The 27,162-nt window shown below is 42.2% G+C and overlaps 1 protein-coding gene across 9 annotated transcripts in view; it reads right to left on the bottom strand.

Moving 5' to 3' along the window:
• Nucleotides 1-27,162, bottom strand: part of adgrb1a (adhesion G protein-coupled receptor B1a) — a 136,028-nt gene that overhangs the window by 42,886 nt on the left and 65,980 nt on the right. For 6 of the 9 annotated variants that reach the window (XM_051721289.1, XM_051721283.1, XM_051721287.1 and 3 more), the window contains 9 exons: nucleotides 24,074-24,241; nucleotides 22,773-22,952; nucleotides 13,478-13,807; nucleotides 11,594-11,695; nucleotides 11,008-11,114; nucleotides 10,713-10,907; nucleotides 10,546-10,614; nucleotides 9,955-10,063; nucleotides 5,246-5,389 (listed from right to left, as the gene is read on the bottom strand). In XM_051721289.1, the coding sequence (XP_051577249.1) occupies nucleotides 5,246-5,389; nucleotides 9,955-10,063; nucleotides 10,546-10,614; nucleotides 10,713-10,907; nucleotides 11,008-11,114; nucleotides 11,594-11,695; nucleotides 13,478-13,807; nucleotides 22,773-22,952; nucleotides 24,074-24,241 (1,404 nt within the window). The remainder of the gene's footprint in view (nucleotides 1-5,245; nucleotides 5,390-9,954; nucleotides 10,064-10,545; nucleotides 10,615-10,712; nucleotides 10,908-11,007; nucleotides 11,115-11,593; nucleotides 11,696-13,477; nucleotides 13,808-22,772; nucleotides 22,953-24,073; nucleotides 24,242-27,162) is intronic. The other 3 variants (XM_051721285.1, XM_051721291.1, XM_051721288.1) reach the window with 1 other exon arrangement.

The following is a 27,162-nucleotide window of genomic DNA, read 5'->3' as shown; positions in this document are numbered from 1 at the left end:
TCGTGAGAGATCAAGAGTTCAAAAGTCTGATTGCTTGGGGGAAGAAGCTGTCATGAATTCGGCTGGTGCGGGTCCTGATGCTGCGATACCACCTGCCTGATGGTAGCAGTGAGAGCAGCACATGGCTGTGGTGGCTGGAGTCTCTGTTGATCCTCCGAGCTTTTTTCACACACTGCCTGGTATATATGTCCTGGAGGGAGGGAAGCTCACCTCCGATGATGTGTCTGGCAGTTCGCACCACCCTTTGCAGGGCTTTGCGGTTGTGGGTGATGCTATTGCTGTACCAGGCAGTGATGCAGCCAGTCAGAATGCTCTCTACAGTGCTGGTGTAGAAATTTGTGAGGACATGGCGGTTCATTCCAAACTTCCTCAGCTGTCTCAGGAAGAAGAGGCGCTGATGAGCCTTCTTCACAACGGCCTCAGTATGGACGGACTATGTGAGTTCCTCAGTGATGTGGACACTGAGGAACTTGAAGGTGCTGACTCTCTCCACCGGTGCTCCATTGATGGTGATGGGATTGTGTTCTCTGTCTTTTCCTCCTGAAGTCCACCACAAGCTCCTTTGTCTTGCTGACGTTGAGGGAGAGGTTGTGCTCCTGAAATCAGCATGTCAGAGTGTGCACCTTCTCTCTGTAGGTCATTTCATCATTGTCAGTGATTAGACCTACCACCGTCGTATCATCAGCAAACTTAATGATGGCATTGGAGCCAAACAGACATGTGTGTACAGAGAATACAGGAGTGGGCTGAGAACACAGCCCTATGGGGCTCCAGTGTTGAGGGTCAGTGATGAGGAGATGTTGCTGCCCATTCTAACCACCTGGCATCAGCTTGACAGGAAGTCCAGGATCCAGCTGCACAGCGAGCTGTTTAAGCCCAGAGCCCAGAGTTTCACATCAAGCTTGGAGGGCACTATGGTGTTGAATGCTGAGCTGTAGTCTACAAACAGCATTCTCACATAAGTGTTCCTTTTTTCCAGGTGGGAGAGAGCAGTGTGTATTGTAGATGCAATGGTATCATCAGTGGAGCGGTTGTTGTGGTAAGCAAACTGCAATGAGTCCAGTGAGGAAGGCAGCACAGAGCAGATGTAATCTCTGAATAGTCTCTCAAAGCATTTGCTGATGATGGGGGTAAGAGCAACAGGACGCCAGTCATTTAAGCAAGTGATTTTGGATTGCTTTGGAACAGGCACAATGGTGGACATTCTAAAGCATGTGGGGACCACAGACAAGGAGAGGGAAAGGTTGAAAATGCTCTGATTATGCGGCCTGGAATACCCACGGCTTTACGGATATTCACCCGTCTGAAGGATCGGGTTACATCCGCTACAGAGACGGAGAGTGAACTAACCACTGTAGCTTCGACCGCGAGAGCTCTCTCCACGAGGGTGGTGTTATTTCCCTCAAAACGAGCATAAAAAGTATTTAGCTCATCCGCGAGAGAGGCAGCGGTGTTCACGGCAGAGTTTTTATTCCCTTTAAAGTCTGTGATGATATTAATTCCCTGCCACATGCTTCTAGAGTTGGTGGTGTTAAACTGTCCTTCAATCTTGTCCCTGTACTGGCGTTTGGCTGCTCTGATAGTTTTGCGGACCGCATAACTGGCTTGTTTATGCTCCTCCGCGTTCCCGGAATTAAAATCAAGTGCAGCGCGAATATCGCTTTTTATCCATGGCTTCTGGTTGGGGTAGATCCATATTGTTTTGGTCAGAACAACATCCTCCATGCACTTTCTGATGAAACACATTATGCTATCAGCGTAAACTTCGATGTTGTCATCAGAGGCGGACCGGAACATCTCCCAGTCGGCGTGATCAAAACAGTCTTGTAGCGTAGAATCTGACTGGTCAGACCAACACTGGATCGTTCTGAGGGTGGGTGCTTCCTGTTTCAGTTTCTGCCTGTAAGCAGGCAGAAGCAGAATGGAAGAGTGGTCCGATTTGCCAAATGGTGGGTGGGGGAGAGATTTGTAGCCATCTCGGAAGGGAGAGTAGCAATGGTCCGAAACCCGGTCCCCTTGTGCGTTGAAACTGATGTGTTGGTGGTGTTTTGGTGCGATTGATTTAAAATTGGCTTTGTTAAAGTCCCCGGTCACAATGAACACGGCCTCAGTGTGCACGGTTTCCTGCTCACTTATACTCCCAAACAGTTCCTTGAGTGCCCGGTCTGTGTCGGCTTGTGGGGGGATGTATACAGCAGTGATAATGACCGCTGTGAATTCCCTCGGTAGCCAGAATGGTCGACACAGAAGCATGAGAAATTCCAGATCAGGAGAGCAGAAAGACTTGATAGAATGTACATTCCTCTGATCACACCAGGATTTGTTGATCATAAAACATACACCACCACCTCTGCTTTTACATGAGAGGTCTTTCGCTCTGTCCGCTCGTTGCACAGAGAACCCCGCGGGTTCGATGGCTGAATCTGGAATCTCAGCAGACATCCAAGTTTCTGTAAGGCAGATAATGCAGCAGTCCCTCGTCTCTCGTTGGAAAGAGATCTGCACTCTCAGCTCACAGAGTTTGTTGTCCAGAGACTGAACATTTGCCAGCAGAATACTGGGTAGCGGGGGTCGATTTGCGCGACGTCTTACTCTGATGAGAATGCCGGCTCTCCTTCCCCTTTTCCTTTTGCGTTTCCACGACCGGGCTGCCCAGACAAAGGGCTCCGCTGCCGTGTTTGTAAACAGCGGGTCGGCATTGAGGAATTTGAAGTCCGGTTTACAGATGTGCAATTGCAGAACCAATGTCCAAAAGTGTTTGTCTGTCGTAGACAATAAGGCAGACAACATCCAAGACAAAAAACATAAGAACAGTAAACAAAACAAACAAAAAACTGCAATGTTGTATCGGAGCTCGCAATGCAGCAGCCATACTCAGCACCATCTTGAGTCTCGATATCTTCAGCTTTAATGTGTCAATAGGAAATATAAATGTTAGATTTCCAAAACATTACTATTATAAATAGAATAGAATAGAATAGAATAGAATAGAATAGAAGAACAGGGAGCAATGGAACAGGTGGCATGGCCCCCACAGAGCCAACCACTGAACATCTAGTCAATCTGGGATTACATGAAGAGACAGAAGCAGTTGAGACAGCCTAAATAGATAGAAGAACTGTGGCGAATTCTCCAAGAAGCTTGGAACATCCTATCTGCCAGCAACCAAGAAAAACAGTGTCTAGGTGCTGTTTTAAGGCAAAGGTGGTCACACCAAATATTTTTTGTGTTTAATGGACTTTGTATGACTTTAATTTATAAATAATACAAAAACTATTTATAGCATTATTTTTGAAAAAATCCTCACTATGCAACATTTTTCAAAAGTGCCTAAAACTTTTGCAGAGTACTGTGCATGCATAGATACATGCTTAATGATGACACATATTGGAATCGCCTGTTGATTTGCAATGACAAGGCCATATTTCCAGCACTAATGAAGAGACTAAAGCAGGTTAAAAGGTACGCGTGAGATGGAAGGGCAGCGGTCCAGCCTCTGTCACACTCACTGCATCACTGTCAGAGAACAGTGGGCAGCAGGATCTCCTAAAACAATGCACACACACACATAAAGTCCATCTGGTCTTCAAGCTACATTGCTTCAGCTCATGCAAAAACATGTGGACTAGAGCCTGGCAGACTGGCATATGCTGTAGGGCAAGAAAGAGAGAGAGATGGTGGGGGTGTGCCAGGCAGCGGGCAGAGGCCACTGCTCCAGGGCTAGAGCTGAGCTCCCATGGGCAAGAACATAAAAGTTACAAAGGCGGGAGGGTGTGTGCGTGTGACTGTTTTGGACTCCATCGGGGTAATTGTGTTTTTGCTTGCCGCCTTCCCCAAGCATGTCTACCAATATGCCATGGCCACAGCCACAATAATGGGAACAGATGAGACCTGAGGGGGCATTTATCTGCAACACAGTGTACTGGAGGAATGTTCATGCTATTTAGGGGACATTAGAAAGCACTAATCTGATTGGCTGGCTGGGCATGACTTCCACACATAAGGGCACATAGGCTGTTTATATCAGTCTTCCTGGATCAAAGTCATGTTTACAAGGTACTGGGTTAATACGATGAGTGCTTTTGAGGATGAAACAATCACTGGATTTTCCAAAGTTAGCTAGGTTAGTGACATTAAAAGTGGCATTTTTTTGTAAGATATTAAGAGTTTTGTTTGAGCCGGATTGTAGCAAGTAAACTAGATATCAACAAGATAAGATGCTTTCTTATTTATGTCTGTGAAATAGTCTGTACTTATTTTCTGTATTGTACTTAGACTTTCTACACATTATTTACATACATTTTTCTATGCCAGTCTACTTTTATGGTATTGTATATGTCAGATAACCAACTAAACAGCATGTAGGGACAATACGAACTGTGACAGTTTGCTTTAAATGTCAGTGAGACAGCTCTTCCTGCCTAAGTGGGTGGTTGTTGGTCAGAATAAGCTGTATACGAGACTAGGATGAGATAGTTTAGTCTGCTCTGTGGAAGCGTGCGTGTTTTCCATAAGTGTTTTCTCTCTTCATATCCACCAGAGGTCATTTGTCTCATCCAAAACCATCGTTAATATAAACGCTCATCTCAGCATGTCCTATGCTTGACGACCTGTCAGTCCGCCACTGGTGGCATGGCAACAGATCTCCCAATGGGAGGGGGAATTAAACTTAATTGCTCTTGATTGGCTCCTGCCACCTCCTGATTAATTAGCAACTCCTCTATTAGCATAGTCACAGGGGAAGGATCTTCTTTAAAGGCCTGTAAAGTCGGACATGACGTACATTTCACAGTCTACAGCAATCTACTTTCTAGCCTAACTTTCTGTCTGGAAGATTTGTTTATAAACAGAGTTTCATATTAGAGCTAGTACATTATTTTTTATATTCGAGCTTTTTGCTGCTTTTATTGAGAAAGCCAGTAGAGGGGAGACAGGGAATTATTGGGAATAGAATCTGCATGCATGGGCAAGAGTTGATTCTGTGCTTCCCACATGAGCACAAAGGCTCAATGTGTCTGGATCAGATGAGCTAAACGCAAGTCACACCTCTGACAAGCCAGCACAAACCAGGGAAGAATTGGCATGCAATGCAGGCGAGATATGAACCTGTGCAATTCTCATGAGCACCAAGTGTCAATGTGTCTGGAGCACATTTTTGTGTGCAATTAATGCCAGAGTGTGTTTACTACTTAGTCAAAGTATGTGTATGTGTGTAGAACTGTGTATGATTCTCCTTGTTTCTTACTTGTTTTTTCAGTGACAAGGATGTTTTTGGCCACTCTAACTTTGTCCTCAGAGTTGCGAGCCCAGTCCACCATCCCCCTCCATCCCTTCATGGGAAAAGTGATATCTGAATTTCCGGCGACAGGCCGCTTGTGAATACTCAACACTGGAGGGAAAACCCACAGGGAACAGTGAGAACATCAAAATACTGACTGCGCAGAGGTTACATCTCAACTAGAGTGTCATGTCAGAAGACTCTATAGTACAAACTCTCTCAGCTCAAATTATTTTATTCTTTTATAATATCTGTCTTTTGTTGCTAGCTATTCAAATATTATCTATACAGCTTCAAACTAACCACACTTTCATTATTTGGAGCAATAATAATGCACTAATAAAATAATAATAGCACTTATAAAAGATCTTGAGCGCATTTTTATTGTGTAAAGTTCTGTCCATTCTTTTGTTTTTATTATTATTATTAATTATACTGTATATTCAATGTTATTTTTGTGCTATTGTTTCCTTTGTATGTAATTGTCTCTAAATTATCATTAAATTAATTTGTTGTTTGTATGTAAAATTTTTGTGTGGCTAACTAACTAATTGACTAACTAACTAACTGACTGACTGACTGACTGACTGACTAACTAACTAACTAACTAACTAACTAACTAACTAACTAACTGATTTGTTGTTTGTATGTAACATTGTTGACTAACTAACTAACTAACTAATTAATCAATTTGTTGTTTGTATGTAACATTGTTGTTTGCCTAACTAACAAACTACTCAAAACGCCTTATTAGATATATAAAATCACAAGCACAAAGTGAGTTTGGTGAAGGTAAATCACAAACAATATTAAAAGGAACATAAATCCTTGATTCTTTTTCTTCCTCTTTCAGCTGCTCCCATTAGGGGTCGCCACAGCAGACCAACTGTGATCTACATATTTGACTTAACACAGGTTTTATGCCACTCATTCACATCTACAGGGCAATTTTGGAGTCTCTAATTCACTTAACCTGCATGTTTTTGGACTTGTATTGAAGCACCTGGAGGAAACCCCCCACATTAACATGGGGACAACATGCAAACTCAACACAGAAAGGCTGAACCTGGGACAGTGCTAACCACTGAGCCACCATGCCACCCCAAAACCTTGATTCCTTTTGTTTCTCAAGTAAATTCATTTATTACAATTCAGTTAAAATATTTTTTTTATATATATAAATGTTTTTTCCTTTCTTTTCTTCCTTCTCCTAAAACCCTTTCTTCCTTTTTTTTTTTTTTTGAATTAATACCAAAGATTCTTCATGTTTGGTTTAATTCAATGCCCTTCCCTTACTCCAATTCTAATCCTAAACTTTTTTTTCTCCCTAAACCTAATTTAAATTTGTATTGGTCTTAACCCTATTAATTTTAACCATCTTCTTTTTCTAATCCTATTTTATTATTTTATTTAACCCCCTCCCCTTACCCCAATTCTAATCCTAACCTCTTTCTTTTCCTAAACCCAATTTCTCTTTTATTTTGGTCTTAACCCTATTAATTCTAACCTTTTTCTTTTCCTAACCTTGCACAGGGTCTGTGCAAGTAGGCTCACTGGGGGGAACGCATACTTGCGTAGCCCCCGGGGCCAGCTGTGTGCCAGCACGTCTGTGCCGAGGAGAGCCTCGGTGAGGGCATACCAGAGCGAGCAGTGGGAGGATTCCCGGGGAAGTGCTGTTGCACTTGACCGAATCGACTCCAAATCAGCTGGACCACCTGGGGGTGGAGTCTCCACTCTCCGCTGAGCGTGACCAGCCATGACAGCACGTCTGCAGCGCTGTTGAGGTCGCCCGGGATGTGAGTGGCTCGCAACGACTTGAGTCGCTGCTGACTCCAGAGGAGGAGATGGCGGGCGAGTTGCAACATGTGACGGGAGCGCAAGCCACCTTGGCGGCTGATGTATGCTACCGTCGCTGTGCTGTCTGTCTGGACCAACATGTGCTTGCCCTGGATCAATGGCCGAAGCCTCTGCAGGGCGAGCAACACTGCCAGCAACTTGAGGCAGTTGATGTGACAACGCAGTCACGGCCCCGTCCAGGAGCCGGCGGCTGCATGCCCGTTGCGCACGGCACCCCTGCCTGACTTTGAGGCATCTTTCATGACGATGACTCACCTGGAGACCTGCTCTAGGGGAACCCCTGCCCAAAGAAATGCCAGGAACATCCAAGGGCTGAACAAGTGGCAACAGATCAACGTGATGACCACACGATGTGCCCTATGGTGCCATGCCCATCTCGGGACTCGAGTCTGAAGCCAGTGCTGAAGCGGTCTCACATACATCAGCCCGTGCGGCGTGATCGCCACCGAGGATGCCATATGCCCCAGAAGCCTCTGAAATTGCTTCAGTGGGACCGCCGTTCTCCACCTGAATGATTTCAGGCAGTTCAGCACTGACTGCGCGTGCTCGCTCATGAGGCGCGCCATCATCAAGGCTGAGTCTAACGCCAACCCGAGAAAAGAGATGCTCTGAACTGGGGAGAGCTTGCTCTTTTCCCAGTTGACCCGAAGCCCCAGTCAGCTGAGGTGCCTGAGCACCAGGTCCCTGTGCGCACACAACAAATCCCAAGAGTGAGCTAGGATTAGCCAGTCATCGAGATAGTTGAGGACGCTGATGCCCACTTCCCTTAGCGGGGCAAGGCTTCCTCTGCAACTTTCGTGAAGACGTGAGGCGACAGGGACAGACCGAAGGGGAGGACCTTGTACTGGTACACCCGACCCTCGAAAGCAAAACGCAGGAAGGGCCTGTGTCTAGGTAAAACCGAGACGTGGAAGTACACGTCCTTCAGGTCTACCGCAGCGAACCAATCTTGATGCCGAACACTTGATAAAATGTGTTTCTGCATCAGCATCTTCAACAGGAGTCTGTGCAAGGCCCGGTTCAGCACTTGCAGTCCAAGATTGGCCAAAACCCACTGCCTTTCTTCGGTACGATGAGGTAGGGGCTGTAGAACCCCTTCTTCATCTCGGATGGAGGGACAGGCTCTATTGCGTCTGCAGAAGGGTCGCGATCTCCGCACGCAGGACAGTGGCATTCTCGCCCTTCACTGAGGTGAAACGGATGTCGTTGAATCTGGGCGGACGCCTGGCAAACTGAATTGCATAGCCGAGTCGGACGGTGCTGGTCAGCCATCGTGACAGGTTGGAAAGCACATGCCATGCCTCCAAACTCCGGGCGAGGGGGACCAAGGGGACAATCGCGTCGGACGTACCGGCGGGTGGGGTGGAGCTTGAGGCGCCACATTGAGGGGGCTCGGGCCCCGAACTTGTGGCCGTGCTGAGTCTGGGGACATCGAAGCACTTACCTGGCTCCGGATACCCACTATAGGACCGGTCAGGGACGGGGGAGGAGGGAAAACATCAGCTCCACACCGGCCTGCGACTGGGTGACCGCACCCGAAGATGGGAGCCCAGCCGAGTCCTCGGCATCAGACAGGACAAGCCCGCTCTCCGATGCTACGATCGACAGCTCATCCTCTTCGCGCTGAGACGAGCCGGCAGTCTCATCCCAGAACTCGCCCGGGCGAACGAGCGTGCTGGGGAATGGGAGGTCTGTGGGGGGTTACCCGGTGGAGCGGCTCCCATTTGGATCCCCAAATCACCCCCAGTGCTAACCGATATGATCTCATACCCGTAGGTAGAAGGACCGAGGCGGGGAGCTGCTTTGGTAGCTTTCCCTCTGACGAAAGAAAGCCGTGATCCTAACGTTGGCATGGTTATGTTCTCGCAGTGAGGACTTGACCCATCCACCAACGCTGTCTCCGAATGGGCAGCACCCAAGCACGTAAGACAGCAATCGTGGCCGTCGGAAGCGGAGAGGTAACGACTGCAACCAGAAATTAAACACAAACGGAAAGGCATCTTTAAAAAGACGCTCTCCGTAAGTGCCACTCTTTTAGAAGGAAAAATATACTCTTTTAGTAGAGGAATATACTCTTTTAGCTGCTGAAGTGCCCAGGGGCATTCTCTGCACTCCACCGGTGCACGAGAGGGAGAAACCGCTGTAATGCACCAAAATCCAACAGCTTTCGAGGTGAATGGATCGGCAGAGTAATTCAGCTCACTGAATACATCCGCTCAGCTCCGAAGACAAAATCTGAATGAGTGGTTGCGAGCCAGCTCCTTTTATACCCGTATGTCCAGGGGAGTGGCATGCAAATTCCACTTGCCAATTCCCATTGGCCTCTTCTCAAAGATCAGAGGTGTTTGGGGCTCCCAAGGGCGACCCCTAGTGTCACTACATTGACACAACGTCAAGTGAGTGACAGATAGGGAACCGTATATTTGTGCATTCTTCTGGTGCGTGGATTTGGAAATTGAGCGCGTGTGGATCTGTTGCGTGAATGTGTGGATCGGTTGCCCGTGGATTCCCGTGTGTATCTGTTGATCTGTTGCGTGAATGTGTTCTGGCCACTCACGATAGTCAACACTGCGCAACCACAGACGCAGAAGATCCCACGCATTTATGTGCTGAACCCACATAGATTTCATAGGCTATTTAGTGGAGAAAAGATAGAAATACTCTTTATACTCCTAACAAATGTAGTCAGTTTGAACGGGAATGCCGTTACCCCATGAAATTCACTCCATCCCATTTCCAGCCCTAACTACTACTAGCCTCTTATGTCATCAGACAGGAGAAAAACAAGGTATGACCAGAGAATGTCATCAGAAACTAACCCAAGTTGTCTGTAACCTCATAGTTATCTTGGAAGTCCTTCATGCGAAGACTGATGACGTCCACAAAGTCCTCCACTAGACGAAACAGCTCCTTAACATTAGGGCCCAGCTGCAAGAAAGAAACAGCTTAATTTCAAAAAATATTTTGTAAGTTTTCCTTTAACAATGTGATTCTGTTTTTAAGTGAATTAATGATTAATTAATTAATTTTCTTAAAATTACTATACTCATGCAGTTTAGCGTGTGCACAAGCTTTTATGACATCCTTTTTAAGAATGTAAATTGAAGCTTGTTTTAAGACATACATCCTAACCTAACTAATGATCTTTCTAAACAGCAGGAGACATTAAGCTGAAAGAAATATGTGCAGTGAAGTGGAGAAAAGAAGCCAATTAATCATCTTTAAAACCAGCTGAATCTAGCACAATTACTGAGTAAACGAGAGTGAAACAATGTGAATAGATGAAAATGGAGGGAATGAGTAGGTGAATTAATGAATGAGTGAAAGAATGACTGAAATAAATAGTGAATGAAAGAATGAAGCATTTGTGTTAATCATTTGAGAATGATTGAGAGTAAAGGGTGACTCACCAGTTGGGCCTCCTCCCACCTCTCCCTGTTTTCTTCCATTAGTAGGTTACTAACTGACTGCACAAAATTCTGCAAACAAAACCACATGACAGAGAAACATTCAGAGTCAGTTCACTTAAGCAAAGTTTCCTTCATTTGGAACCAAGCAAAAAATTCAGAATACTTACTCTCATGTCTGCATTACTGGGGCTGTAATAAGATCTCCTAAAGATCTCTGTCATGTTCTTTAGTACATCTATGATAGCTAGAAGGTCTCCACTGTAGCTTGTTCCATCACTGGAGGTCACCCTCAATTTGGTCATCACCTCAGAAACCCCATCTCCCACAAGCCCCCTCTGAGCCTTAGACAAGTGATCTCTGGTCTGGAGTAGAGAAAGATCAACAACAAGTTTGAAGACACCATTTTGGATTTGGTCTGCATGATCATTTCTTGGCTAAGTTTGGAGATATGTTTGAGCTCACCAGTGTTTGGATACTGCGGTAATCATTAGAGACACACTTCATGTAAGTTGGGTTCTCCCAGTATGCAATGCCCTCATTGTCCAATGAACATTGCCGAAGAATTAGTCCTGCACCAAAGAAATGAGCCATCATGAAAAGAGCTTGAACATGAATTGATTATTAATGAATTGTACTGAATGGCTGTTAATGAAGGTATTGCTGGTTTACTTTAAAGGGATAGTTCACCCCAAAATGAAAATTCTGTCATCATTTTCCCCTCATGTTGTCTCATGTCTCATCTCATGTTGTTACAAATACATTCTTTCTTTTGTAGAACACAAAAAGAGACTTTTTTCAAAAGGAGACAAAAGGAGCTAACATTCTGCCAAACATCTCCTTTTGTGTTCCATGTAAGAAAGAAATTCATATGGGTTTGGAATGATGAGGGTGAGTAAATGACAGAATTAAGTTTTTTTGGGTGAACTATCCCTTTAACTTCTTTAAACTAAGCGTCTGGGGCTGTCCGTGGTGCTGAATATGTCTGTGTGCAGCTTTTGGTGATGATCCCTGTGTGTGTGTGTTTGTGTTTGTATGAGTCATGTCTTACCCACAGCATTTGGAGGGCAGCGGACAGCCGCTGTGTCTCCTGCAGGAGTTCTCTTCCACACTACGTTGGAGAAATTCTCCTCTTCACAGATCTCATGTGGCTCTGCATTAAACCACAGACGTCAGAGGGAAAACAAAATATCTGCAACAATCCTGCAAAATACAACTTGAGGTCCTTTAAATGTGAACAAAGTAACAAATATAACACAGTTGAAGAAGTTCGAGAAGGATGACACACTTAAACTGTGGCTCTAAATCCTGGTCTGGTCTCCCTTATCTGACACACCCAGTTCAGGGGCCAGTTCCAAACAGCATTTTGGTGCCCTTGAAGGGAATGCCTGGAACACTACTCAAATGTTGTTGCAAATGAAAGTGAGCAACTGAATCCCTTCACAAAGGGCTCTTCCACAAGACTGTTAGAAACTTAAGGAAAACTTTTAAATCCTCAGTTGCGCTCGTACACTCAAGGACTATTCGCTGGCAGTATTCCTTACCATGCGTTCAGACCAGAGGAGGCGAGAGCATAAAAATTTGCTCTGGCTGCCCTGCCAACAATGCTATCGAAGATTAGTGGACGCTCTGACGTAGTTAAAATAGGCGGCAACGTTCTTTCGGAATGCTTGGTTTTGTGAACTATATTTAAAGGGGCCGCAAAACATCCAGACATGTCGACCGGAATCTTTTTGCTGACCTATCACAAGTAGCGTATATCCTCATGAAATCTTTTAAATGTGAAAGAAATTGATCGATGGCAGAAAGTAATTAAATATAAAAAGACAAACGCTGATTGTGTAAATGTGTTAACAATTGATCAGGCAGCACGGCTTTGCATGCTGTGGCGCCAAAATTAGCATGCAATATATTATATATAATATTATATAAACCATAATATCCACTTCATCAACTCACCTGGCACACCAACAATTTCAGATACCTTTGTCCACGCATCGTTTTTTAAAATTATTTATATCCCTGTAAGCAAACAGGGACAGATCGTATATTACGGGAAAACCCGCCACGGCAATAATTAGTTTCTCCTCCATTTTGTCTTCGGAACTATTGTTTGGTGGGAATCAAAGTTTACTCTGTTGTGTTCTCTAGACTTCGCTAGAGTGGAGCACTTCTATATTCCAATAGGTTGCCGCCGGACCGCGTCAAAGCTCATTATCATAATGTTGCCCGCATTTGAACTTTCCTCTGACGCCCACAACGCCCAAGACGCGCCGACCACGGACGCGCCGCTTCTCGCCACCGAGAGACGCTGGCTGCCATAGAAAATGAATGACTTCTGGTCGATTCGACTCTCTAGACGCACCATTAGATGTTTATATGTTTTCATGCTGGTTTGTTCTTACCAAATGCCACAAGGAGAGACAGTATTTTAATGATGTCTTCATTAAAGACATGAAGAGGCAATATTTGTGGCTTTTTAATGCCACTGCAATCTTAACAGCTAAAAGCACAAATTTTGCTGCTATGTTATCTTATTAGCTTCCAATTCAAAATAAAGTGGCGATGACGTATGTGTTCCACGACATGTTCCAAACAGCCACCCATGAGACAGAAATGCTCTGCTCCTTTCAGAGTACTCAATTCAAGAGCTCTGTATTTTGGAGTGAGTAGGGTAAAGGAATGCTTACTTCCAAATGGAATTCGCCCCATGTTTTGGAGCCTCTGCTAATGAGCTGATGAGTTGGATTAGGTGTGTTAAATAAGGAAATCCAAAATTAGACATCCATAATGTGCATTGCAGGTACCCATCTAGGACCAGATTTGATAACCACTTCACTAATACAATATGAAACGCTTAACAAGTTCCTAAACTGTAGAAGACATGCTGCAGTATGAACTTTAAGAATTTTGGCTTAAAACACGAACGTCTTACCAGGACATCTCTTCTCATTGCAACGTCGAACTTCCTCTCTGTCCCCTGGACATGACTCCCCACCAAAGAAGGGGCCATAGCACACCCTTTGCCTTTGTTGGCTCCCTCCACCACATGTTTTGGTACAACCAGCCCAAGAGCTCCAGAGCTGCCATTGACCATCAACAGGACACTCTCTTAGGAAGCAATCCTGTTTCTGCAGCCACTCGCCCTGACACTCTAAGCCCCCATACGAGGGCCCATTACACTCCCGTGTGCGCTGCATTGTCCCATTAGAACAGGATGAAGAACAGGAACTCCAGTTGGACCACTCATTCCACACGCCGTCCACTACAGAAGAATAGATGTGTTTATTTCATAAGAGAAACAGAAGAAATATTCTGTAAATATTTTTAGGATAAGGGCTGGGCAATATATATAAATATACAGTACTGTGCAAAAGTCTTAGGCACTTAAGATGTTTCACAAAAGCATTTGTCTTAAGATGGCCATTTATATCTTCAGCTTTAGTGTGTCAATAGGAAATATAAATGTTAGACTCCAAAACATTACTTTTGCAAATAGAAAAGATTAGAATAGAAGAACAGGGAGCCCTGTAACAGATGTCATGCCCCCACAAAGCCCCCCACTGAACATCGTGTCAGTCTGAGATTACATAAAGAGACAGAAGCAATTGAGACAGCCTAAATAGATAGTAGAACTGTAGTGAATTCTCCAAGAAGTTTGGAACATCCTATCTGCCAACAACCAAGAAAAACTGTGTCCAGGTGTACCTAGGAGAATTGGTGCTGTTTTAAAGGCAAAGGTGGTCACACCAAATATTGATTTAGCTTTTTTTATGTTTACTGGTCTTTGTATGACATTAAGTGATAAATGAAAACTATTTGTCATTATTTTTGAAGACATCCTCACTATGCAACATTTTCCACAAGTGCCTAAAACTTTTGCACAGTACTGTATATATATACACACACATTATATTGTATTTGCTCTGAAATGGCTTCATTTTTTTTTTTTTTTATCAGAGGAATCATCATTTCAAATAAACAGTCCTTGTTGCCAAGTAGATTCAAAATGTTTAATGCAGAAGTAAAATACACTAAAAATCTAGTAAAAAATACTCAAGGCATATAACAATACATAGTAATAAACAGCAATATTTGTACATATATGTTTACTTAAACGTTTTAATATTTTTACACATATTTTTACTAAAACATTGTAATATGTGAAATATGTCACGCAGGGACTTCAGTGAACATTTTTGAGTGATGACGAAAATGAATCACAGAATCAGAATTTTAAACTGATTCACAGAAACAAATTTAATGAAACTTACCAACTCTAACAGTGTTTTTGTTGCTGAAGTTTAAATCAGAGACACTATGTTAAACTTTCATTAACACTTTAAAATAAGGTTGTATTTATTAACATTAGTTAACACAATAGTTAACATGAATACTTTTACAGCATTTATTAATCTTGGTTATTGTTAATTTTTGCATTGTAATGTTGTAGCTGGTACAGGCAATGACGATGACGATGAAGTGAGAACCCAAGTGCAATTTATTAAATAAATGTGAAATCCAAAACCCTAACTACACGTGAACTAAACTAAACATAAACATAAACATGAACATGAATTGACTTGACTTAAACATGGTTTGACATAAACTTGGCTTGACTTAAACATCTACAATCACATTCAATACTTGACAACCGACAATGGAAAACATGAGGGTTTAAATACATGGACATGGGAGAACATAAGCCAATGAACAAATAGAACTCTAAACAAGATAATTAAATAATGAACCAATGAAAACAAGACACATGAACATGGAGGGAAAACAGGACATCACATGACTAGGGAACAGGAACTAAACTTCCTAAACATGAACACACACAATAAACATGATATAGTTCGAAAGTTCTGTAGGGAGCTGGGGGGGGGGGTGTGGGCTTGAGGCATTTGGCGTGGCATGGGGCATGGGACCAGGGCAGAGTCAATGGAAGGTGGGGCCCTGAGAGGCTTGAGGGGTTGAGCTGTGGAAGGTGGGGTTGTGAGAGACTTGAGGGGCGGAGCCATGGAAAGCGGAGCCGTGAGAGACTCGAAGGGTGACACCATGGAACTTGATACCTGTAGAGTAGCTGAAGACTCGAAGGGCCAGGGTGGAGCCGGAGGCACGGAGGACCAAGGCGGCACTGCAGGCTCGGAGGAGCAAGGAGGAGCTGGGGGATCGGAAGACTGAGGCAGAGCCGGTGGGACTGAGGACCAATGTGGAGCCGTAGGGAAGGAGGTCCCCAGTGTAGCTGACAGATCGGAGGGATGAGACGCAGCCAGAGGATCGGAGAGCCAAGGCGGAGCCAGGTGACCGACAGACCAAGAAGGAGCCGGAGGGACGAGGATCCCCGACAGGCTGAAGGACCACAGTGGAGCCAAGGGAACGCAGAGCTAAGGCAATGTTGAAGGACCGACAGGCCAAGGCAGAGTCCGGGGCTCAGAGGGTCCAGGAGGGGTCAGAGGGTTAAGTTCCCCTTGCCTGCACAGGAGAAATAAGGGTGGGTACAAGGGAGGGAACCATCTCCAGGTCCAACTGCTCAGATGTGGCTATGACAAGGCATGGAGCAGACTTAGGCGTGGCTGTGACGTGGCATGGAGCAGGCTGAGGCGTTGCTGTGACATGGCATGGAGCAGGCTGGGGCGTTGCTGTGACATGGCATGGAGCAGGCTGAGGCATTGCTGTGATGGCATGGAGCAGGCTGAGGCGTTGCTGTGACATGGCATGAAGCAGGCTGAGGCGTTGCTGTGACATGGCATGGAGCAAGCTGAGGCGTTGCTGTGACATGGCATGGAGCAAAAGATGGTGATAGCTCAGCGACCATGATGAGGAACTCTGGCTCGGCAGCAGCCATGACGTGGAACTCTGGCTCGGCGGCGGCCATGACGTGGAACTCTGGCTTGGCGGCGGCCATGACGTGGAACTCTGGCTCGGCAGCGGCCATGACGTGGAACTCTGGCTCGGTATCCGCCTCCCCCACAGTGAATGTAGAACCAGTGATCTGCAGGGCAAGGTCGATATACTGAGCGAGGGTACTCTTACCGCCTGGCATCAGAGAAGAGATGGGCTCATAAAGTCCAAATTGGAAACAGTCCATGAGGGCCACCTCATTAAAATCCACCCGGTAGCCCAGAGCGCAAAAGTCCTCCACACAGTCCTCCAGGGGACGATTCCCCTGACGTAGGCGGAGGAGCTGGATTGCTGGGTTCATAGTCGTTCAAGTATTCTGTAATGTTGTAGCTGGCATAGGCAATGACGATGACGATGAAGTGAGAACACAAGTGCAATTGATTAAATAAATGTGAAATCCAAAACCCTAACTACACGTGAACTGAACATGATCATGGACTTGACTTGACTTAAACATCTACAATCACATTCAATACTTGACAACCGACAATGGAAAACATGAGGGTTTAAATACATGGACATGGGAGAACATAAACCAATGAACAAACAGAAATCTAAACAAGATAATTAAACAATGTACAATGAAAACAAGACACATGAACATGGAGGAAATACAGGACATCACATGACTAGGGAACAGGAACTAAACTTTTCAAAATAAAAGACATGAAATACATGAACACACACATTAAACATTACATGCATATACAAATATGTTTTTTTGTTTGTTTGTTTTTTCATTAAAAGTTGTGTCTGTTAATATTAATGCAATATGAACTAACATGAACCAAAATGAACAATAGTATTTTGATATATTAACATTAACCAATATTAATAAATGCTGTCAAAAATCATTGTTACTTGTTTTGTTCGTGATACCTGTTGCATTAAATAATGTTAATGAATAGAACCATATTGTAAAGTGTTACCAACATCTTTCAGTCTCAACGCTCTCATTAGCCGTGAAACAAGGAGGGAATCATGAAAACTATGTTAATGCTCTTTAGGGAATTTTTTATTATTTTACTATGTTCCTTGAGGTTCACTTAATGTATAATATCAGTGAAGTTTTTTGCTCTGAGCATCTGCCAGAAACACTCGGTTTTGGTGCTGCATCTCCTTTAAGACTTGATAGTAAATGGCAACTGCTATGATTGGCTTTCTGCTCTTGACTGACATGCTCTCTCTTTGCCATCTCACTGCTCACCACTACTGGGCGGGCTATGAAAGTGATAAGGTAAAGTTGGCATTGATGTGTTGTTGTGGAGGCGGTCTAACACTGTGTGACATCACAATGTGAAGGAAGTAGAGAATGAGGCATTACTTACATTATGTTTTTATAGTAGAATGACCTTTTATATGTCAAAAGATCAAGGAAAATTTGGTTCATCATGTCATGACCCCTTTAATTGCCAAATATAAAGCGCATAAAAATGATTGCGATATTCAAAATGTAGCTAATCTTCAGCAAAAGTATTGTAAATATTCAATAATGTCCTCCAGCCCTAGTGAGGGATAGAAGTTACAATGATGCGAGGGAGAAAATAATCTAAACAATCTTTATTTATAATTAAAGTGGGCATCCATTCAGAATAGGCTTTCTACCGCCGTGATCACCACGTGAATGAGTCATTAGCAGTTCACTGGCAGCCATAAACCGCTAAGGGGTGCTATAACCATAGAATTTCAACAGGCCAGAGCTGAATGCCTCAGAGCTCTTTCTCCCAGCGTAATGACCATTAAGTTGTAAGCATGTTACGCTTGTTTTGCCAACCACCATAAAAAAGAAAAAAAAGAGTAGAAAGAAGAAGAACAACAAACTTAAAAACACCACAACATCTAGTTTCTTGCTAAATGTTGCAATGGAGACGCATGATAAAGATTTTACTGCAGCACTCAGCATTCACGATGACATCTACACATTGGAGAGTTATTTGTTTGTATTTATTAATTCACATTTCATTAGAGAAAATTATAATTTTCGAGTATTTTATACATACACACAGACGTTATGAGCGAGCATCATTAGACCGGATATTCAAACAATTGTGACTTCCAAAAACTGTAAAATCTAAAAGTCTAAAAAACTCTAAACCTGTGCTTTCTTTTTATGTGCCAATAGGCTTGCCCATATTTTCTGTTTATAAATAGGATTATCAAATGTGAGTGAATTAATTTATATGAATACCATTGTGTAATATTGTTATATTATTCTGTCAATAAAAACAAAAGAAAAAGTGAACAAAATCAATGTTTATGGAAGCTTATCAAATTAATTATTATAAAATATTTGAAAAAGAATCACAATTTTCCATTACATGAATTAAGCTGAAAGTATTGTGACCACATTATTTGTATAGTATTTGTCTCAACACATGCATTTGAGTTTTACGCTATACATGTGATAACCAGAAATGCTATGTAATTCAAACCTGTAGGTTACGAACTTTGTTATTCATTATCTATCATTGTATTTTATTAGTAGTTAATATGTGATATTAACCAATGTTGCCCCAAAGCTTGATCATATTGATTATTTTTCAGAGTGACCGTTTGCTTTCAGATGTAACCCCAATAGTCAATGTATGTTAAGAGTGTCGCTCCAATGGCGTGGAGTGTAAGTGTGCCGGTGTCTGTACGACCAGGGTTCGGTTTTGCATTTATTATATTATTTTTCCCATTCTATTTCCTTTTTTTTGGGGGGGGGGGGGGATTTTTCTCCCATTTTCTCCCCAATTTGGAATGCTCAATTCCCAATGCGCTCTAAGTCCTCGAGGTGGCATAGTGACTCGCCTCAATCCAGGTGGCAGAGGACGAATCTCAGTCGCCTCTGTTTCTGAGACCGTCAATCCACGCAACTTAACGCGTGACTTGTTGAGCACGTTACCGTGGAGACATAGCAAATGTGGAGGCTTCACACACCCCACTGAGAGTGAAAACCACATTATAGTGACCACGAGGAGGTTACCCCATGTGACTCTACCCTCCCTAGCAACCGGGCCAATTTGGTTGCTTAGGGGACCTGGCTGGAGTCACTCAGCATGCCCTGTATTCGAACTCGCAGTTCCAGGGGTGGTAGTCAGCGTCTTTACTCGCTTCCCATTCTATTTTTTAACTCCACTCTTAATATTTTCTTTATTATTATTTATAATAAATAAAAAAATAATACAAAGGTAGTTTTACTATAGTAATATTGTAGTAACTATGATTTTTTTGGCAGAAAACATAATTTTGATTATATTAATGGTGTTACTACAGTAATATGGTGTTACAATTATTTTACTACGAAATACCATCGTGATACTATGGTTATTTTATCTGTAGAGGATGTCAGGACAGATCCGTGATTTTAACTACTCCTCACCAACCGCTGTAACTTTCAGAAATATTATTTAAAAACAACAAAATAAGCACACACACACGTTGGAGTGGCTTATGAGGACTCTCCATAGACATAATGATATTTATACTCTACGAACTATAGATTCTATCCCCTAACCCTACCCCTAAACCTGACCTTCACAAAAAACTTTCTGCATTTTTACATTTTCAAAAAAAAAACAAACAAAAAAAAACATTGTTTAGTATGTTTTTTAAGCGTTTGAATTATGGGGACACTAGAAATGTCCTCATAAACCACAATTATAGCATAATCCCTTATAATTACCAGTTTGTAATCTAAAATTTTTTCCTCGTAAACCACCGAAACCTGCCCACACACACACATATATTTCATCACGCTTATGAGCAGGTCTAACACTTTTAGTCTAATCCTGCCGACTAGCTGGGTCAATTATAACACGGGTTAACACCATTAATTAAATGCATTGTTGTTGTTTTTTCATTAGGGCTAACAAATGAAATTATGAATGTACACAATGTATTTTCATTTTGATTTTCAGGAAGATAATTAAATAGCTAATATCTATGAAGCAACAGGTTTAATTTAATGAAAAAGGCTGACATTCAAGCATTTATTTCAGGTATATCAATTCATGAGCTAACTAAGCTACAACTTTAATGTTGCCATTAATTTTGCATTGTTAGACCGCTTTCTAAACATCAAAATGTAAAAAATACAATACAAATAATATTAAAAATTTTATCATAATAACTCTCACTTTCTTCACACTACTAAACGATGGTGGCAAAAGTGTCCCTTTGCGGTTCATGTACTTTTGCGTCCATTCTTTTTTACTTTTTAAACCCAAAAATGAAAAACGAAAAATGCGGTTTCTTCTTTATTGGTTTTAACACTGATGAATAAAATAAGCAGATACAAACTAATTTTCTGCTGACTGTTTCATTTTCTATTAAAAAAGGAATAAAGAGAAAGGGGGAAGTGGCTCAATTTTCGTTTTCTTTCAGTGTTTAAATAATTAAATTACACCTTGAATATTTGATACATACATGTGATCGGCACTGAAACGCCATTTCATCTGATTTGTGAACCCGCCCCGTCTTCTGTACTGCCTTAATCCTATCAGCTAGAATTAGAGTTGGGATTGCTCTGCAAATTTGTTTCAATTTTCATTCAATATTGTCCCGAACCACCACTAACTGTAAACTATGAATCCCATATGTATTGGAATCTTGCTGCTTGGCACATCATGGTGTAGTTGCTTCTAATGGACGACGCGTAAGAGATCGCAAGCCACATCACTTGGCCATATGCTGGCTGGGAGTTGGTCTATGATATATTATTTTTTTATTTTTAATAACATTGTATGATATTGTTGTACCTGTGTATTCATGTCCCACTGATAAATGTCATAAAAAAGAGTTCTGTTGCTTTGGATAAAAGCGAATAAATTAATGTTTTGGCATCATGAACATGGATTGGAGTGGACATAAAATTCTAATAGCTAAGATTCAGACACAAGTTGTCCCGAATGCAAGTCCATCAAGACGTGGGACACGGCGTGTAAAATCAGGACTGTCCCTGTTATTGGGACGTCTAGTCACCCTATCTCCATAAGTGCAATGTTAATTTCTGTAAGCCGTATTGCTGATAGAGTGTGCTGCCGACGTAATTGCTTCAGCCTGTATGAACATTAAGTAAATATATTATTAAATGTCAAAAATAAACTTGTGTTAACTCATATTAACTCGTGGGGCTTTTATACAAAGTGACACAACTTTTTTATGACATTTATCAATGGGACATGAATACACAGGTACTACAAAATCATACAATGTTATTAAAAATAAAAAATAATATATAATAGACCAACTCTCAGTCAGCACATGGCCAAGTGATGTGGCTTGCGAACTCTCACGTGTCGTTCATTAGAGGCAACAACACCATGATGTGCCAAGCAGCAAGATTCCAATACACATGGCATGCATAGTTTGCAGTTAGTGGGGGTTCGGGACAATATTTAGCCTAATATTGATTAAGGCATTAATAGGATTAAGGCAGTAGGCTACAGAAGACAGGGCAAGCTGACCAATCAGATGAAAGGGGTGTTTCAGTGCCGCTCACATGCACGTATCATACATTTCAAGGTGTAAACTATTTTTTTAAATACTGAAGGAAAACAAAAATTTAGCATTTTCCACCAATCTCTTTATTACAGAAAATGAAATGGTCAACAGGAAATTGTAGGCTTTCTGCTTATTTTATTAATCAGTGTTAAAACCAATAATGAAAAAAAAATTTAAAAAATTTGTTTTTCATTTTTGGGTTCAAAAAAGGAAAAGACACAAAAGTACATGGACCCTTTGCACCTCCTGGCTGTGATTTTGCTAACGTGTCTCACGTGTGAGAATTTAAAGTTTTCACGTGGCGGTACTCTCCACGGTAGTAAGACTCAGTCTGCTTGCTTACCCACTGTACATGACCAGGGCAGGCGAAATTTGTGTCTAGGACTTTAATGTGATTTTGCAATATTACACCACCATGAACTTATTGCTCTGCTCAAGGGCACAAAGTCGATGGCTCATGGCTTGCTTTTTGTGGGGATCGAACCAGCAATCATCTGATTACCAGCCTTGAGCCTTAACTGCTACACTACACAAACCCAGAGTGAGAGACAGAGAGAAAGTGAAAGCAGGACAGACAAAGCAAAAGAGTGAGCATAAAAAGGAGCCATTGTTGAAAGATATATTGCAAGGGAGAGGAAAGGCTTTGGGTTGCCAAACAGCTGTCCAATCTGCAGTGATTTAAAGACTTACTAAATCACTGTCTCTCTGTGAACTTCACAACAGTTCCTTTCAAACTCCTTCTCCCACACTGCCTCGCATTAGGCTTTAATTGTGCAGCTTGATGGAAGTCATTAAATCTGCATGAGACAGTTTGTATTTAAAGACCCAAAAATCACCTGGGCACACAGCGATGTTGCAGAATTTGGTCTGCTTCTCCGGACCCTCGCAGGGGTTTCCTCCGAACTGTGGCGGTTTGCAGGAGCGTGTGCGATCCCTGTAGCCACGGCCGCACGTTGAAGAACACAAGCTCCATGGAGACCACTCGTCCCATGCCCCGTGCACTGCAATCAGAGCGGCTAGGGTATGATTTATAGAGAGAAAGACACACCTCTATAGACACACACATGCACTAGAGAAAAACTTAATGAGGGAATGTAAATGCAAGTACATGTGGAACTCTTTGTGTGTAAAAACCTGAACTACAGTTTTCAGCTCCAAGTTCTGAATCTTAAAGTTAAAATCTAAATCAGAGTTTTCTAGTTTTTAGTCATTGTTTGTTAGCTTTGAGGCCATCTATCTGCTAGTGTACTCTAAAATGTTGACACAATTCACTTTTAGCATAGACTTTTAGTTTAGATTTGAAATCTATGGTTTCTTTCTTCCAGGAAAATGGATAAAAAATATGGATGACAACAGACTTTTGTCCAATCTAATGCTCTCAAGGATAAGAATGCCGCTGCCCCTAATACAACCTGCCACCAACTACAAACTACCAAGTTCATGGCTGTGATGTAACAAAAGCATATTGGCTATTAAAAAAAAAAAAAAAGAAGGAAAGAGCCCTTCAATATATCCCACCCAAACTTCCTGTTTCAATGGGAACTGTGTCAACACAAGAAGAAAACTGCGCTTGTCAGGCAAATTCAAAGAAAACCATTACCCACATTAAATTATTAACATTAAATGGGATAGTTCCCCCAAAAAGAACAACTGTGAATTTAAAATGTGTTTATAACCCAGTCATCTGGGTTTGAAAATTCTGACAGATTTAAATTTTTGGGTGAACAATCCCTTTAATACAATGTTGGGCAGACACGTGTTTATTTCTGATGTGCGTGCCAGTAGAGTTTGGAATAAAACATTTCTCTGGTCCCTTGAGATGCTGAAATGGTGGGATGAAGAGAGAGTGAGAGACATAAAAAACAGAGACAAAAACACACCATCCTATATGCAGTGGGAACTATAGAGACTTATTCTGAACTTAAACCCAATAACACCTTACCACTGCTCTCCAGCGTCCAGGGTTGAGAAAGGAGCAGCCGTGCACTGAAGCCCAGGAAGAGTGAGCCTCAGGTAGGCAGTGATTAGATGGTGAGTGGGCAAAGTTAGTGGAGCTATGTGGATTTGGGACGGGTGAAAGGAGGTGGATAAGGAAGATGGTGGGGGTGAGGAGAGGCCTGAGGTGGGCTGTGCTTACCTGGACACACAGCAGTGTTATTGCAGGGTCTCTGTTCGCGCAGTGGCCCGCTGCACTGCGTGCTGTACGACACGGAGACGCAGAAGCGCGTGCGGCTTTGCCAGCCCTCACCGCACGTGGCCGAACACACGCTCCACGCAGACCACTCCTCACCCGACGGAGGATCCACTAAGAGGGGTGGGGGGAGGTGGGGGCAGGGATGGGATGGGGAGGCAGGGGGTGGGTTTTAAGGTGTGGACGAAAGGGTAGGAAAAGGGCCAAAACTAATTAGAATGCAGGATTAGCCACTTCATCTAACAGGAAAGGGTAACTCTAAATCATTGTGTGGCTAATGCCATATTCTGAGCCTTTACCCACAGGAGAAGTTCACGCTTTCAGTTTTGATATGTAAGTCAGTCATTTACATAAGGCTGTCCATTAGATCAGCCACACTTTAAAATCTGTCAGCTGGTTTTACAGAGATGTCAAACTGGATTAGCCTAGAAATCATTGAGTAATCCCACAGGAATATAAAAATACTCAATGTCCAATAGAGCGCAACAGTGCTCAGCCACTTTTTACAGCCATCTTGGTTTCAGAAATATTCTTCCATTATTTTTTATTTATTTAGGGATTTCATAAAATCCTTATAAAAAAAAGAAAAAAAAAAAAAGAAAAAAAGTTATAAGCCATGAACCAAAACAACCTAGCTCCGAGGTGAATCACATCACAAACTTTGATTTGAAGCAAAACCAGTATTTAAAAATCTAACAAAAAGACTAAGGTACAAGACTGTGTAGTTAATGTCTTAAATGAGGGAATGAACTACAATCCCATGAAGCACTGCAAATGATCTAAATAAACCTAAAAAAACTATTGATTTAAACTTGTTGATTATAAGTAACAAAACAATATATAAACTTAATTGCTAAATTTTCAGAAATATACAAATATATACAGTATATAGTGTGAGAGTGAAGAGAAAAAGTGCATCATGGATGTGGACTGTCACTACATAGCTCTTTTGGTGCACTTTATTGGCTGCATTTCTCTGATTGGTGGATCTTGCTCTGCAGGATCATCGGTAGAGTAGAGGTTGCACGGCTACTGATTTTTAACTGGTCGAGCCCGAGTCAAATTCGATCGGATCGGATTTAATGGAATACACATCAACCATTATGTTATCTCCTTGTAAGCATCATTTTATAAAAAATGTGCAACAATAGGTAGGCATGTGTCGAGCTGTAACATTAAGTTAACATAAGTGTCTAAACATATTTAGATTAGCCTACGTAGACTACCTGCATCTGCTGGTGGTTTCCCCTTCCTCTTGCAGTCGCTTGTAGAGTTGATTACAGGTGGACAGGGGATCTAGCATGCAGGATGGGGATGTATTCCGTCATGTCATCATACTCAAACTTGAAGCTCTTTTCTAACTCGCCAAATCGTGTTCTTGAAGAAGCAAACAGCAACCAGGTCAGATGCCCAAACACATAAAGTTGTGTTGACCATGTTGAAAATCACTAACTAGCACTAGTAGGTGCCTTTTTAAATGATTATGTATAGCACTCGTATTTCTGGTATATTTAAAGGCCACTTTGCATGTGTTGGAGGTCTGTGGCATCTGTGCCATATTTATCAAAGTACATTTGAGCACCTTCGCTCTTTCAGTGCAGAGTCATCGGCCTACACACCTGCTGGCGAGTTACTGAAACGTAAGATGGCAGGGGAATAATAATTTATATTAATGAGAAAAGTGATAACTGATTGGTTAAGTAATATTCATCAGGTAGGCTCTATGACCCAACCACTAAACTTAACACTAACAAATCAGGCAGAGCTTCCCTCATTAATATGAATCTTCCGAAACGTAGGATGGCAAGGGAAATCCACCACCCGCTGTATTTTTCTACAGATGCATTTTGTATTTCACGTGGAAAGTGACTAGTCGACTTCAGGCTGACAGTGTCGACTACATTAATTATAGGCAACTAGTTGACTTGGCTATGCAATCCCTAGCTGGGTAGTGTAGTTAACCAACACAAATTAAATATCTTTTTTTTTTTTAAATGAAGTTAAAATAACGTGGACTGATGGCTCCACCAGGCACTTATACCATCAATTAACAACCTCAGACCTCAAGATTTATAAGTTATCATTAAAGCTGCACTACTCTTCTGGTAGATGAATCTCCCAATTTGAGCTTACCTGGACATCGCCTGTGTGTGATCATTACTGGAGCCGGAGTCATAATGTGCTATTTTCATGTTGATATTATATTATACGATTAAACATTTGAAACGGAAATATGACTTGCTTTGATGAATATAAACAACACTTATTTACGTATTTGAATGAATTTTACACTTAAATAGCTTTTCTGACACTACATTCAAAGCACTTTTAAATAGAGAGCAGGGGTCTCTCCTCAGCCACCACCAGTAGACCTTAATATGATTATTCAAGTGTTTTATCTACTATTAATGTTTGAATTGTACTACAATTTTCAATTAAAGAGGTTAAACTCGTGATATGGCTGGTACAAGTTCAATAGAAGACAGCCTCAGTTATTACAATAGCATGTCTCTGCAATGCACACAATAACACATAAACTAAAAATATAAAACAAGGATTCAGTAATGATGGGGATAAAATATACTTTATTAAATGTAAAAATAATCAGGGTTGGGAGGGTTACTTTTGAAATGTATTCCACTACAGATTACAGAATACCAGTGGCGGACCGGCCATTGGGAGAACCGGGACTTTTCCCGGTGGGCCGGCCTCGAAATGGGGCTGCATGGGCCACCGAGTTATGCAGAATGCGCCACAAAACGGCGCAACGATATGCTGAAGGGGGCAGCGATATGCAGAAAAGGAAAGGACAGCAGTTCTGAACACTGATTGTTGGTGTACTCAATCCATAATGGCAATTTGTTCATTTTTAACCAAAAAAATCTTACATAGTGCAGCTTTAAAAAATAAATTCCCGTATGGAAAAATTTATAGAATTTTTACTACTGGAACCAGACTGTTGCACTCTATAGGAAGCACTTGGCTGTCATGGCAGTAGAATAGATAATATGGGCTGTCAAGACTGTCCAATAGGA

This window comes from Myxocyprinus asiaticus, chromosome 16 (assembly GCF_019703515.2).
Source record: "Myxocyprinus asiaticus isolate MX2 ecotype Aquarium Trade chromosome 16, UBuf_Myxa_2, whole genome shotgun sequence".
Taxonomy (NCBI): Eukaryota; Metazoa; Chordata; class Actinopteri; order Cypriniformes; family Catostomidae; genus Myxocyprinus; species Myxocyprinus asiaticus.
Note: the sequence above shows the minus strand (reverse complement) of the source record. Positions and strands in the feature narration are given on the sequence as shown.